At 51.5% G+C, this 15313-nt stretch overlaps 1 protein-coding gene across 5 annotated transcripts in view; it reads right to left on the bottom strand.

Moving 5' to 3' along the window:
• Window positions 1-998: 998 nt before the first annotated feature.
• OLFML2B (olfactomedin like 2B) overlaps window positions 999-15313 on the bottom strand; it is a 45228-nt gene continuing 30913 nt past the window's right edge. For 4 of the 5 annotated variants that reach the window (XM_043450862.1, XM_043450870.1, XM_043450896.1 and 1 more), the window contains exons 6-8: window positions 14466-15017; window positions 2600-2776; window positions 999-2091 (exon numbers count right to left, since the gene is read on the bottom strand). In XM_043450862.1, coding sequence (XP_043306797.1) covers window positions 1490-2091; window positions 2600-2776; window positions 14466-15017 — 1331 coding nt within the window. In that variant the 3' untranslated portion in view covers window positions 999-1489. The remainder of the gene's footprint in view (window positions 2092-2599; window positions 2777-14465; window positions 15018-15313) is intronic. The other variant, XM_043450878.1, reaches the window with a different exon arrangement.

Raw genomic sequence — 15313 nt, 5'->3', positions numbered from 1 at the left:
GGACAGTGTGGTGACCTGACTGCCTCCCCACATCATTCTTGGGTTCTGCCTACCACCCACAACCTCGGGAGAAAGATGTCCCTCCAAGGCCAGGACAAACAGAGCCACAGCCAGGCCCCAAGCCTCCTTGGAAAGGGGGACACTCAAGAGCACCCCGCCTCTGTAACTGCCTGCGGTGCTGCTCCCAGGGTCTGTGGCTCCCACCCCTCTGATGATGTCTGGGAACGGCTGCCTGGCACGGTCTGGGGTGGGTGGCTGGGGCTGGCAGCAATGGCGTAGAGGACTCTGGAGGACCAGGCCGCGCTGACACTGAAGTTGGCCCGCTCCGTGATCACCTCGGCCGGCATCTGGTTGTCACTGGGCTTGTCTCTGCCCAGGCTTCTGTCTCCTGATTTGTGTCACGTGGAGGAAAGGGCCTCCTTGTGGGCAGCAGGCACTTACACGTGTGCATGGGGAGGGATGGCAGGTCTACCCAGCTCCCTCAGGGGCCTTGTTTCAGAAGAAGGCCTTTCCTCTGGTGGGGAAGCTGGGAAGGAAGGCTGGCTGAATGGGAATGTTCAGGATCAGCGGAGGAGAGGACTGTGTGAAAGGGGGAGATTGATTGTTTGTGAGCTTCTTAAGAAGTACAGGGTGAAGGTCACACTCAGCTTTATGTTTTCAATGGTGCCAACCACCAGACTACATGGAGGAAGACTAAGGAATGAACAGGTTCCTACATCTTGGGTAATGACTAGAAAAAAAGCCAAACAGATCAAGGAAGCTGGTGTGACAGTGGAAGAGCCGGGGAGGGATCAGTGCCACAAAGCAAGTGCCGCAGGGGTAAGCTCTTTCCAAATTCCACCCCCCAACCCTGCAACGGAGCCCCACATTAGGAGGGAGAGGAGCTGCCTGGGAGCAGCTCAGCATGAAGATGGTTCTGTGAAACAGACTCATCGCCTTCTGGGGGAGGCGTGTAATCCCGTCAGACATAGCTGTGCTAAACAAAAACGCATTTGGGGTGATTTTTAATTTCTTCTTTATTAAAAAAAAAAAAGCAATTTTTTCTGTGTTTTTTTTTTTTCCAAAAACTTCTCCAATACATAAAACAATTTTCCCGCCCCTTAGCACTTCTTCTTGCCTCCTTCACTCCTGCTCCTGGTGCCATCTGCCTGCAAGACCCTGATGACGAAACCTTCTCAGATGGAGATCAGGAAGCTGGAGGGGTCGAGGGTTTGAAGGAAGGTGGTTACTGGTCGAAAGGAGAAGTTGATTTGCACAAAAATATAAATCATGGAGGGTGAGACCAGCACATACATGAATGGATTGATCTACAATCCACATAGAAAAAATAGACCCAAATTGTCATTTTACATTTGCAATATTATACAAAATAATATATATTTTTTAAACAACACATGCACACACACGTGCGCACACACACGCGCGCACACACACACACACACAAGGTGCCAGCAGCCCCTCTGAACTTCTGCTTGTGGGGACAGGGGTGTCAGTAGGCGAAGATGACGTGGTAGGTGACCTGGTGGCCATTGTCCCAGGCATAGAGCAGGCGGTCCTTGGGGTTGTAGTCTATCTGAGTGGTGTAGGAGTACTCATTCTCAAACAGCAACCTGGGGACGATCTGGGTGTTGGTGTGGGTGTCGAAGGCGTAGGAGATGTTGGCATTGCGCTGGTTGTAGCTGTCCACAGCATACAGCACCCCGCAGATGACAAAGCAGTTGCCGTAGAAATTCCTCCGGAGCCCCGTGCGCCACGTGGTCTCCTTCTGCGTGCTCAGGTCCATGGCGTTGAGCTTGCTCAGGACGATGACCTCCTGGCTGAAGCCCTCGTCGTCCAGGGCCGGGTAGATGAGCCACAGCCCATTCTCGTCCACAGCAAAGTCCACGTCCGAGTGGCCCTGCCACCGCCAGGGCGTGGCCTCCTCATAGGCTACGTCGTGGAGCATGGCCCAGGCAGCCACATAGCGCTGCTTCAGGTCATACTTGATGATGTTGCGGGTGAAGGCCCGGTTGTAGTAGAAGGCGCCATTGTACACCACATGGCCTGTGCCAATCCAGCTGTAGGGGAGCTTGTAGGAGTTGCTCCAGCGACCTGCGGGCGGTGAGAAGGCAGGAGGCTTCAGGGCGAGGGTGCAGTGACACCCGCCATGGGGAGTGAGGGGGGCAGCCCAAAGGGAGGGGTGCGCCACGGGCTTGGGGTCTGGAGCCCTGGGTTGTGTCTTGGCTCTGCCACTTCCTACTTCTGTGAGGCACCCTCATCTGTCATTTATAAATGACAATTCCCACTCCCCTCACTGAGCTACTTCAAGGATCCAGATGCTAACACACATGAACATGGTTTGTAAACAGTCAAGGACCACGGGAAAGGGAAGATGTATCACTGCTGTCTTCTGGACTGGACTTCAGGTTGTCCCATGTCTCAGGGGCTGGAAGATGAAAGGGGGCGTGGGAGAGGGACATCCTATTGCTAGAAGTTCCTTCTACCATCAGAAGAAGGTTCTGCCCTTCCACTCTCTCCACCAGGGGTGATCTGGTCATGATTAAGACAGAGGACAGTGGAGAAGGAAGACCCTCCCTTGAGTTGGACCTGTAGCACGTACCTTGTTTGAAGTTCTCCAGGTTCCGGAACTCTACCAGGGTGTTGCCATAGTAATAATTGGTTACGTAAATCCGCTCATCTTTGGCCAGGGGGTCCTTCATCCAGGCCCCCTCATTCCGCCCATATGTGTTTTGTGTAGTCGGCCCTGTGATGGTGGAGAGGGTGTCCTTGCACCTTCCTGATGGAGGAGAGGTGGATGGAGGGGTTAGAATGATCGAAGAATGCCCCACCCCTAAGACCCTTGCTGGCTGCCCCTCCTGGAGTCTGACCTCCTCCACAGGCTTCTATAGGCCTGTGTGACAGCAGATGTTTGCCCCCCTGCTCTTCCTCTCATCTGTCCAAGCGGTGCTCCGTCACTCAGTTGTGTCAGACTCTTTGGGACCCCATGGGCTGTAGCCCACCAGGCTCCTCTGTCCATGGGATTCTTCAGGCAAGGATACTGGAGGGGGTGCCAGCTCTGACACCAGATTTTCCAGACCCAGGGATCGAACCTGCATCTCTTCTGTCTCCTGCACTGGCAGGCAGGTTCTTTACCACTAGCGCCCCCTGGGAAGCCCCGTATTCATCCTGTAGTCTACTCTGATGGAGCCGTCCACTGCCACCATCCTGTCCACGCTCATGCCACCACGCTTTGCTCCTGCTGACCTCTTCTCAGTCCTACGAACTCATCCCTCAGGGATCTAAGCTCCCATGTGCTTTTCTGACACCACTTTCTCCTCTGAAAAGCCATTCTATCCCCCTGTTGGATTCCATCCTGCTCCCACAGTATCGTGAATGTACCTCTCTTACAGGACATGTCATCCTCTGTTTTGACAATGCCTGTGCATCTCTCTCCTGATTCAATGCCCATCCCCACCTCAAGCATAAACCCCAGGGGGTAGGGGCTGTGGCTATCCCCTTTGTGTCCTTGGGCCTCAGACACAGTGTCTGACAGGCCATAGGCACTGAGCAGATGCTCTGAAACTCGGATGAATACATGGCAGCATGAGAAAGGTGCCCAGAGGAGAGGACTCTGCCTGACCAGGAACATAGAGCTTCACCAGCTACTGGGCTGCCCCAAGGAGGTTGGCCCAGGCCAGCGGCAGAGACCAGCCCTGACCGTGCAGGGGATGTCATGTCCCTGAGGCCCACCTGCTGGGTCCTAGAGAGCTGTCCTCAAGCCCACGCCCCTATGAGCAGGGTGCCAGGACCCCATTCTGGAACTGGAGAGGCCTGGGACCAAGTTCCCACATAAGGAGCTTGTTCTGGGCTGTAGGAGCCTCCTTCAAAGGTCAGGTCTGCTTTAATAGGACAGGCACTCTGCCACGCCCTCCTGGGTGACCCCATGAGACATCCTCAAAGACCGCTAGGATCACGTGTGTGTGTGTGTGTGTGTGCATGCATGCGTGCGTGTGCATGTGTGCATGTGTGTATGTGCGTGCATGTGTGCATGCGTATGTGTGCCCATGTGTGTGCACGTGTGCATGTGTGTGTGTGTGCGTGCATGTGTATGTGTGCCCATGCGTGCACGTGTGTGCGTGCATGCGTGTGTGCGTGTGTGTGCACGTGCATGTGTGTGTGCGTGCACACATGCAGTTGCTCAGTCGTGTTCCACTTTTTACAATCCCACAGACTGTAGCCTGCCAGGCTCCTCTGTCCGTGGGATTTTCCAGGCAAGAATACTGCAGTGGGTTGCTGTTTCCTACTCCAGGGAATCTTCATGCCCAAGGGATCAGAACCCCATCTCTTGCATCTCCTGCACTGGCAGGTGGATTCTCTACCACTGTGCCACCTGGGAAGCCCCATAGCCATGCTGGTTTGTAAATCAAATTGAAAGCCTGCCTGCATGCTTACTATGCAGTATTATTATATTGAACATGGCCCCGAATGATACTAAAATAACGTGACCGCTTACTGAGAGCATGTCTTTTTGCTCTTTGCTCTTTTTGTCTCTGCATTAATGGATTATGAAGGAGATGGGAAGAGAGGGCAGTGGGAGAAGCACATTAATCCAGCTTTTACAACTTCCTCCTCCTCTCTGGTGGCTTAGATGGTAAGAATCAGCCTACAGTGTAGAAGACCTGGGTTTGATCCCTGGGTCAGGAAGATCCCCTGGAGAAGGGAATGGCTACCCACTCCAGTATTCTTATCAGGAGAATTCCATGGACAGAGAAACCTGGCGAGCTACAGTCCATGGGGTCGCAAAGAGTCAGACATGAATGAGCAGCTAACACTTTGACTTCACACTCTTCCTCCTCCTGGCAGCTGGGACCAGCAGAATACCCCCTCCCTCACCTGCCATCAACACTGGCTCACGGACAGGCAACAGCGATGAGAGGAATCTGCCCCTGACACTCACACAGGTCCAAAGAGCAAGAGCCCACGGTTCAGATTCAGGGCTCTCTAAACTCCAGGCCACCCCTGTTTCCAAACTATTTCAGTCTGTTCCATCCCTCCTGCTCCCCCATTAGTGGTCTGAGCTGGCAGGACGGGGCAGGCGCTGTGCCCTTGGCCCCGAGCCTGGGGCAGCCAGGCGTCTGAAAGCAGGATAAACATTGTTTCCCAGGCAGGCCCCGCAGTTGGGTGCAATTGGCAGGGTTCAGGCATCTCTGTGTGGGGTTTATTAGGTCCTGATCTGACAGAGAGGGGAAGGTTTTGGTCTCTGTAAGACAAACAGCACAGCCTACCAGCCAAACCCTCATTCCCCCACAACTGAGCTCATCTGCTTGAGACAATAAAACAGGAGAATCTCGCTGAGCCTGGGCAGCAGAGGGCTGATGGAAAATATCTCATTCCCTGGCGCTGAGTGGGACCCTGGCTGCCAGCGGAGCAGCTGTGCTTCCTTAGAACTAAGGTGAGCCCTAGCCTGCCATGCCCGGAGAGGGGCATTTTTACTTGCCCCCTTCCCCTGGAAAAGCTCAGTGAGGACCCAACCCCCTGCATCAGAGGCAGACTCCAGCCAAGACTCAGAGCCTCACAAGCGGCCGTGAGAGGCCAGGGGTTCCTGTCAGGGTCGCTATGGCTATGCCACCTTCCTGCCCAGACGTGGAAACTGCAGATGAGCTCTTGGAAGCTGGGACTCGTCTAAGCGTCAATGCACTGCATTGCCCCAGGCAGCTTCCAAACCCCTACAGGGTTCTGTCTCAGCACTAAGGCTCTGCAGTGATAGGACCTTAATGTGAAGCTAGAGAACATGCCCCCACTTTGCAGCCAGAGGCCTGGCATTGCTCTTGGTCCTGCTGCTGACCCCTAAGGTCTGTGTTCCACCTGAAAAGTCACAGAGCTTTCATTTCTTCCACAGAAAAACAAGCAAAATATATGCCCTCCCTACATCATGAGCACGCTTGGAGAATGGTATGGCAGGTTGAGTATTGTCTTCCAAAGGTATCCAACTCCTAATCCTGGAACCTGTGAATGGGACTATATATGGCAAAAGAGAGTTTGCGGACGTGATTCCATCAGGGATGCTGTGATGGAGGGTGGCCAGGGGAGGGGGGAGACTAGCCTGTATTACTCAGGGGCATCCTAATCACAGTCATAAGTAACCTCGTTAACAGGGAGGCAGAGGGAGATTTGACTGCAGAAGAGGAGGCACCTGATGATGGAAGCACAGGAAGGATGAGGAGGTGGCCCCAAGCCAAGGGACACTGGCAGCTACCTGAGGCTAGAAAAGGCAAGGACTCGACCATCCCTTGCAGCCTCAGGAAGCAACCAGCCTCCTGACAGCTTGATTTTAGCCCTGTAAGACTCATTTCAGCCTTCTGGTCTCCAGAACATTCGAGAATAAGTTTCTTTTGTTTAAGCCATGAAGTTTGTGGTAATTTGTTACAGGAGGCATAGGAAACTAAAACAGATGGAGTCTGCTTCTGGAGTCAAGCATCTCTATTTCTGTAGGAAGAAGGGAGTCTCAGCTTATTGCTTCCAAGTCCCGACACCCAGGACCTCAGGATGTATCACCATATGCCCTCAGATAGAGCAAATGCCAGCAACACACAGTGGGGTCCAGCACAGGCAGAAAAAGAGTGATAAGTATGCGTGGTCTGAGAGCATGTGAAGACAAGTTCAAGGGAGGTCAGGAAACCATGAGCCCAGGCCCATCACTACGGTCTGAGAGTCTGGGGCCATTCAGATACTTCCACCCTTGGCAGCCTTGGAGAGAAGAAGCCATGTGTTTATTCCTTTTCGAGGGTAATGAGAGAAAGAAGGGAGAGAGTTCAAAGGCACTGTGGAGAAAAGAGAATGCTTCTGCCTGCAGCTCAGAAGTTTTCCCCCAAAGTATGGTGACAGGGAACATTTCCTAAGCTGTCTCTATGTACTAACTCATCTCATCATCAATGGTCTTGGGAGGCAGCTGGCCCTGCTTCAAAGGTTCCCAGGGTCTGTAGGGGCTTTTCCTCTCATCAAGCTGCTCAATCTTGCCATCCAACAAAAAGAAGTCAGCAAACAAGAGGCCCCCTCTGCCTCTAGGGCTCCCAGTTATGGCTGTCACGTGGCCGGCCTCCCCTACAGGGTGGAGCAGCCCCGACGCACTCCTCCACCCCTCACCAGGTGGCTGCCTTAAGTGCTTGCACAGTGGCCACTGGGGATGCCCTCTGGTCCTTTCATCCTAGCCAAGCCTGTCCTGTGCCCCAGCCACCAGCCCCCTCACACACTCGGTAATCCTACCCCCCTCTCCCGGTTCCCACTCACCACCCAGGCCAGGCTGGCTTTGGCTGGTTCTCTTTTCTGCCCACGATGCACATGTCATCTCTCAGAGCCCCAGTTCCAGCCCCTCATCTTCCTCTTTTTCTTCCTGTATTCCCCAGGCACACTTGGCTCTCACTCAGCCCAGACTTTGTTACCGAGCACCAGGTAGCCACCCCCTTATGAGACACTTCCCTCCTGAGTGTCCTCCTAATTCCTCAGACTTAATGGATTCAAAAAGGAATTCATTTGCTTCCATTCACAGCCTGTTCCTCCTGTACTTCCTGTCCAGGAGAAAGGCATGGCGCACCATTCACCAAGCCGGGAATCTTGGGTCTCCCTGCTGTCCACCTCTCCTCCACACACGGCCCCATTGGTCACCGTCTCCCACTTCTTCACTTCTCAGCTCTTCCACTCCACCTCTGTGCTTAGCTTAGACCTCACTGTCCCTTGCCTGGATCACTCCAGTTACACTGGTGGTTTCTATTGCTCATCTCTAACCCCTTCTAACCCATCCACCCCCTGCCTCCAGAAGTCCTGAGCTGCTTCTCTGCTTAAACCCTTAACTCACCATCACCAGCTGCTGCAGGAAGCCCTAGGTCCTATTCCAGCACATCAGCCCCTCCTTCAACGCCATCACTTCTTGCCATCTCCCCTCAATCAGAGTTCTCGAACTCAGATGCCTCTAGGGGCCAGGTGCGATGGAAATGGGTGAAGCAGGCTGAGTATGAGACGATGAGTAACAACAGAGACTGGGGTGGATTGGAAGAGCAGCTGACCTAAAGGCATTCAAGTTTAAGGCTGACAAGACGTCTTGGGGTGCATTTGGCCCTCAGGTTGCCAGCTTTGAGATCTCTTGCCCATACCTAACTGCTCATACTCCCCATGGGCGCCATGCCTGGAGGTAGCTTCATGGACATGTGAACCGGGCAATACCTTTTTAAAGCTCTGCTATTGCCATCTTGTAATTCTTAATCATTTTAGTTTGGATTTTTATTTTATAGTTAGAATCTAATAGGACAATGGGGCAAGGAAGGTGTGTTGTCCCTGTGACTGAGTGGGCGGGGCGTCACGGCCCCAGAGGCCACACTTGCCATTCTAAACAGAACTCTGAATGCAGAAAGAAGGCAGCAGTATTCTGAGAACCATGAATTACCAAGTAATCCCATTATATTCTTTCTTACTTGTGTTATTTCCTTGCAGTAGGCAATAACTCATGCTGAAAATGTTATAGAAGAGGGAAAGATAGGGCAACTCACAGTTCCTTTTCTGTTAGTCTTCCTTATTCAGGGAGCCAAATGTAGGGAGTGGGGGTAGAGCGTGAGCATATTAAGAAGAGAAAGAGCTGAGTTTGTTTTGCGCAGCATTTCCACTGGTCTGCTAAGAACAAAATACGCAGGAACATAGAAGCCATGAAAAACAAACTGCATCATCTTGGTGGACTCCACACAGGAGATAAATGATCTTATCTTTGCATTGAAAACTGGAGTGCACAATATAAACATGAATGATAAAATTCATGCCAGTTATTTAAGTTTTTTAAAAAACATTTCTTTACTTAAAATGGCATGAAGTGGCAAAGAAGAAAACCAAGCGAAAGAGAGAGACAGAGAGATCAGAGAACAAAGGAAACAGCTTTATATTCACTATCTTCAATGGCACTTTCCATCTGGCTTTTTGAACTGGGACTCCATGTTTTCATTTTGCACTGGGCTCAACAAAATGTGTAGTCAGCCCTAACTAAAATGGGTCACTGCTGGGGCTCTTGTTGATTCTGGTCCTTCTGAGTGCAATGCCACCTTCCTTCCTGGCTGGTTTTGCCTCATCCCTCAAGACAGCTAGGTCAACTTCTCTTTCCAGAAGAGAGTCCCTCTGACCACAAAGCACTCTATGCATCTGCTCACCACCCTGAGTTAAAATTGGGTTTGCCTGGTGGCTCCATGGTAAAGAATTTACCTGCCAATTCAGGAGCCACAGGAGTAGTGGGTTCAATCCCTGGGTCGGGAAGATTGCCTGGAGGAGGAAATAGCAACTCACTCCAGTATTCTTGCCTGGAGAACCCCATGGACAGAAGAGCCTGGCGGTCTACAGTCCATGGGGTTGCAGAGTCAGACATGAATGAACAGCTGAACGCCACCCACCACCTGAATTGAAACTGTGTTTCTGGGTCTCATAGATGAGCTTGTGCACAACCCCAGGTCAGGGACCCTGCCTCACCCGCTTTTGTAGGCCCAGCACCTACAGCGCCTGCACATCGTCCGCACCCAGCACTGTCCTTCAGCGCGGTACTGACAAATGCGAACGTTGCTCCTCTGCCTAGAACCTTCTCTAACACCTTTAGATGTAAGTCCTGCTGTCCTACCCCCTTCATCATCAGGCCCTCTCCCTTATGTCTCCCGGTCTGGGCCAGCGCCATGGGTGCCCTCCACACCCCTGCAGAGGCTCACGCTGTCAGCTCTGCCCTGGTGGCCACACTTGGAGATGGAGCTCCACAGTCAGAATCAGACACAGCCTCCCCTGGACCACACACCTTGCCGCTTGCCAGACCTGTCCACTCTAGTCCCTGCAGCCCCTGCCGGTGACACCTCGGTGGGAGTGACCAGAGGGCAGTCTGTTTCCCAGCCAGTGCACCGGAGGGCCGAGTGAATTAGGAGTGGCCTGTATCCCTGCAGGCAGGCGCAGACTCCTCCCTATCCATTTACAGGGAGCCTCTCCACTTTATATTTGTGATCCATTTACAGGGAGCTGCTCCACTTTATATTTGTGATCCATTTACAGGGAGCTGCTCCACTTTATACTTGTGTTTTTAGGGCCAGCGGCCTCTGTGTCCTGACAGAGGCTCCTTGTGGTTTCAGGGGCCTGATCAGCACAGTGAGAGCGGGGTGTGTCTGTGGAGCTGGGCCAGCAAAGGTGCCTGTCACGTGACTCCGGGCCGCCGACGGGACAGTCCTCGGTACTGAGTCTGGGCGCTGTGGAGGCTCTGGCCGGCACTGCCCTGCCCATGTCGGCACCACCTCCCTCAGGCCGTCTCGGGCCCACAGTCAGCGTGGCTGGCCAGGCCTCGGGGGTTGTCACGGCCATTTACTTTGTGGAAGAGGCGGTCTTCATCAGATCCCGTTTCTAGGTTCAGCCATGAGGCAGGCTCTCTGGTATTGCTGTCATCCTGATTGTCCTCTTTGCTCCTCCCTGCTCTGCCCCAAACCAGCCTCTCCTACAACACGCATCGTGGTCCATAAGGTCTGGGACTCTGCAGAGCCTTGGCCATGGGGCGCCAGTGTTCTCGTCCTCTATGGCAGCCTGACCAGCGCTCCCCACGCCACCAAGGCTGGTGACCAGTCCCCTCCCTTCCCTCCCGGAGCCCAGCTCCCAGCACTGACTGTGTTTTTCCTCTCTTGTCCTAGAGCAACTATGCTTTGGCCAAAAGTTAATTCTGTTTGTTTTTGGAATATTTCTGAGAGTTTTACAATTCCCCTGGGGAAACTGGTGGACATTTTAGGGCATCACAAAACCAGGTTTGGAAACCACAGGATAGGATGTTCCTTCTAAAAGCAGCCCCATTTAAAACCATTCAAACAGCTGAAACTCAAAATTGCCAGGTTCATTAAACAGCAAACAACCTTTCACAGGTAGCAAGTAAGTGGCATGTGCTGGTTTCAGACAAATGATTTTTATTTAACTGAAGGCTACATATAGTCTTACTTGGCCAGGCACAGGCAGGCAGGAAGTGTGCTGAGAAGGTTCCAGAGAAGAAATCCCATCCACACTAACAGCAGCCTGAGAGAAGCATGTGGCAGCAATGCGTGATTGAAAATGATTCCTGAGAAAACCTGCCAAGACTCCACATTGCCTTCTCTCTGTGCCACCCCCTCTTTTCACCCCTTGGCATTTGAAGAAACACTTATATCTGTGTCCATGTCCCTGTGTTTTTTTTCTGCAGTAGATACAAGAGGCAAGAATCCCAGATCTTCTGAAAAAAATCCTACAGGCCAGTCTTTAAGCAGAAACTTACATCCTCTGTGTAAGACAGATGGATAAAGAAGATGTGGTCCATATACACAATGGAATAATACTCAGCTGTTAAAAAGAATGAAATAATGCCATTTGCAGCAACGTGGATGGACCTAGAGTTTATCATATTAAGTGAAAGAAGTCAGAGAAAGGCACATATCGAAATCTAAAAAAAAATTATGCAAATGAACTTATTTACAAAACAGAAATAGAGTCACAGAGAATGAATTTGTAATCATCAGGAGAAAGGTTGAGGGGAAGGGACAGTTAGGGAGTTTGGGACATTTATACACTGCTGTATTTAAAGCAGATAACTAACAAGGACCTACTGCACAGTACAGGGAACTCTGCTCAGCATTGTGTAATAACCTAACGGGAAAAGAATTTGAATAAGAATTGGCATCGACACATGTATAACTGAATCACTGTACCGCACACCTGAAGTTAACATAACACTGTTAATCAACCATGTTCCAACATAAAATAAAATTTAAAAAAGAACCCCAGCTCTTTTGAAAAATCCCACAGGCCAGTCTTTAAGTAGAAGCTGACATCTTCTGTTGTATAGTCGCTCAGTTGTGTCCGACTCTTTTGCAACCCCACGGACTGTAGCCCGCCAGGCTCCTCTGTCCATGGCAGTCCCCAGGCAAGAATACTGGAGTGGGTTGCCATTTCCTTCCCCAGGGGATCTTCCCAAGGAACTGTCTCCTGTGTCTCCTGCATTGGCAAGCGGGTTCTTTACCACTGAGCCACCAGGGAAGCCCCTCTGTGACAATGTTTTTCTGGGCGAACAGAACACTGAACAACAAGAGAAAGTGTATGCCATCTCCTGCTCCTACTGCCAGGTAAACAACTGCCAGGACACGGGGTTTTTCTTGTCTGGGCATCGGCATCTCAGTCAGGCTAATGAAGGCTAATGAAGGAGGCGGAATCCTGAGACCTAAGAACTACAGAAAGATGTCGCTGGTGGCGACACCCAGGGGAGGCAGGTGGGTTGTGGAGACGGTGGAGAACTCAGTGGCTTAAAGTGAAAGTGTTAGTCACTTAGTCGTGTCTGACTCTGCAACCCTATGGACTATGGCCCACCAGGCTCCTCTGTCCGTGGAATTCTCCAGGCAAGGATACTGGAGTGGGTAGCCATTCCCTTCTCCAGGGGATCTTCCCAACCCAGGGATCGAACATTACAGGTCTCCTGCATTACAGGCAGATTCTTTACTATCTGAGCCTCCAGGGAAACCCCTCTCCTACTGGCTAGGAAGTCACCAAGGGAAGAGTTTCCTAGTGGGGCAAACACCATCCCTGAGGACATACAAGGTGTGTGGACCTACCTGTAGCCTGTACTCCACCCATCTGTGAAGCGATAGTGGTGAGCAGCTGGCTAAGTTTCTGGAGGAACTGTCCCTGTCACCTGAGTGGTAGAGGTATGGGGCCCTGGGGAGTGCACTCCCGTGGCAGTGGGGAGATGGGGTGCTGGGCTCAGGGTCTGTGGGCCCATGAGCAAGGTCAAGGTTGCCCAGAGCCAGTGTGGAAGTGGACCCTTTGCTTGGACCCTGGGGCATTCTGCAGAAATTGAGCAAGAGCCACAGCTTCAGAACTGATTCTCCATGCAGTGAGAAATGGATCTTTTACTCTGGGGTCAGTTTGCTCCCACCCTGACAGTGAAAGAGACAAAAAGAAAAACATTCTTTCCTCCCACTCCAACCTCTGTGGCTCAAGAACTGTCTTCTTGCTTAGCTTTCTCCTGGCCAAGGTTCATGAGATTTTGCCCTGGGGTCCATATGACTAGTTATTTCCTTGTTATTACTTTGGGATTTTTTTTCACCCAATAAGAATTCCTTGCTATATCATGGCCTGATACACTTACTACAGGATATAACTGCGGAAACTTTTTTTCCAGCTGAGCTACAAGGGAAGCCCAAGAATTCTGGAGAGGGTAGCCTATCCCTTCTCCAGCGGATCGTCCCAACCCAGGAATCAAACCGGGGTCTCCTGCATTGCAGGCAGATTCTTTACCCACTGAGCTATCAGGGATTCCCAATTGAGGAAAGAATCTTTAGTAAATTTCTAATTTCTGAGACCCGCAGAAGGGCAGAGATTTGGCCAAGGTCACATAGCTCTCCACAGCGGAGACTAGGCTATAACCAGGCGTCTGGCTGCTGGCACCTTATTCTGAGGAGGAACTGGGAAAGAGGCTGCCAACGGGGCTGAAAATGGGAAGAGGGGGAAGAAAGGTATAAGGCAAATCACATCTCTGCCAACTCAAGTATATTTTTAATGAAATTATGATTCAATAGTGTTATTTTTCAATCAGTGTTGATGGTGACTTAATGAATGTTTAAGTCTTTTTGAAAAAGCCATCTGTGGCCAAGTCCCACTTCCTTTCCTAGCTGCACCCCCCCCTCCCCGCCCCCAGAAACACACACACACTTTCCCATTTCACTGTTCTCAGAGTCATCTTTCGGCCATGGAGCTTCCAGGCACAGAGCAGGGCTATAGCCTCTGTTTCTGGAACACACTCTGTTCATTTAGACCTACCCAGTGAGAAGACTTTCCTTTTCCACTTAGCAAACTCCTGTTCATCCTTCAAAACTCAGCTCAAAGGATACCTTCTTAGGAAAGCTTTCCCAACCTTCTCAGCTGCCAGGCCACTCTGCAGCTCCCTCTTCCCCCGTCTCTCCACTCCTCTGTTACATCGCTTATCACACGATGCCATGATGTTCCCATGCTTTCTAAGGCCAGGGGCTAATGAGATTTGTTCCCTGGGGCTCACTATTTCCCTGTTCCCTCCTTTAATAATCTGGAATCCCCCCGCCTACACACACATAAGAATCTCTTGTTAGTTCATGGCCTGGTAAACATATTGCAGAAAACGTAGTCATCACTAAGTAACCAAATATCCGACACCCATCACAAAGCCTAGTACACTAGCATTGGACAAATGTTTATAAAACTTATTAATGAAGCTGAGATCTTAGCTCCACTAATTTTATTCTAGAAAGGAATTTTCCACTCTTGTCACGGGCACATTTTGAATACAGACCCTAGATGTTAAAACTGATCATTGCCCAAGGCGTAACTCCACTTGGCTTTCTTTATGAAGCGGTTGGAGCCTCTGACTCCCCCCTCTCCTTTCAAGCTATTTTCAGGCTCAGCCTTTCACTTGAGCAGGAGACCCAAGCCAGGTAGAAGGAACTCACCTATGACATTGCGTATGTCATCTTCTTCCTCGGGGCTCAGGGTGGGGCCAGCGGGCACTGTGCCCTGCCCGGCAGCAGAATCTCCCCCTGGTGAGTCTGTCCTGACTGGAGGGGGAGGCACTGGGGCTGTGTGTGTCGCCTCCACAAATGCATCCCCAGGAGCCACTGACGGAGGAGCTGAGGCTGGCGGTTGCTGGGTGGCTGTCTGGGCCACGGTGGTAGCTGGTACCTGAGTGAGAGGTGTAGGGACTGCCTCCCCCGTGGGATCTGGAGACACGGAGGTCGTCTGGAGCGGTGTTGAGAACTGTTCGACCGAGGCAGAGACTGTAGGGTCAGGGGCGCTGGGGGCTGAGGTGGAGGCCGGCGGCCGTGCGGAAGGCAGGGCTGTGGTCGGAGCGCCCGCGCTGGTGGTACCAGCATCAGTTGTCACAGCGGCTCTGTGACCGGTGGCTGCTGGCCTCCGGGTGGCGCTGGTCAGCAGCTGGTTGTGTCTCAGAAGCTGATCTTCAATCAGCAAATCCATTCCGTGTTCACCACTGAAAAATTCGTCTTCTGGGAAGCAAACACAGGTGCATTTGTGACTCGGGAGTCAGGAACATGTGGCATGTGGCAGATTAGTGGGGGTTTCTTTCATCAGCATGTACCCTGATTTATCAGTTTTTATTTTTTTAATTAATTAATTAATTTTAATTGAGGGTAATTACTTTACAATATTGTGATGGTTTTTGCCACACATCAACATGAAGCGGCCATAGGACACCCTGATTCAAAGTGGAGCCCAGGTGGGATTCAGGAGAAGAAGGTGAAAGGAGCACAGATGGAAGCATTTCCTGTAGGGTCTCTCTGAA

This window comes from Cervus canadensis, chromosome 2 (genome assembly GCF_019320065.1).
Source record: "Cervus canadensis isolate Bull #8, Minnesota chromosome 2, ASM1932006v1, whole genome shotgun sequence".
NCBI classification, from domain to species: domain Eukaryota; kingdom Metazoa; phylum Chordata; class Mammalia; order Artiodactyla; family Cervidae; genus Cervus; species Cervus canadensis.
Note: the sequence above shows the minus strand (reverse complement) of the source record. Positions and strands in the feature narration are given on the sequence as shown.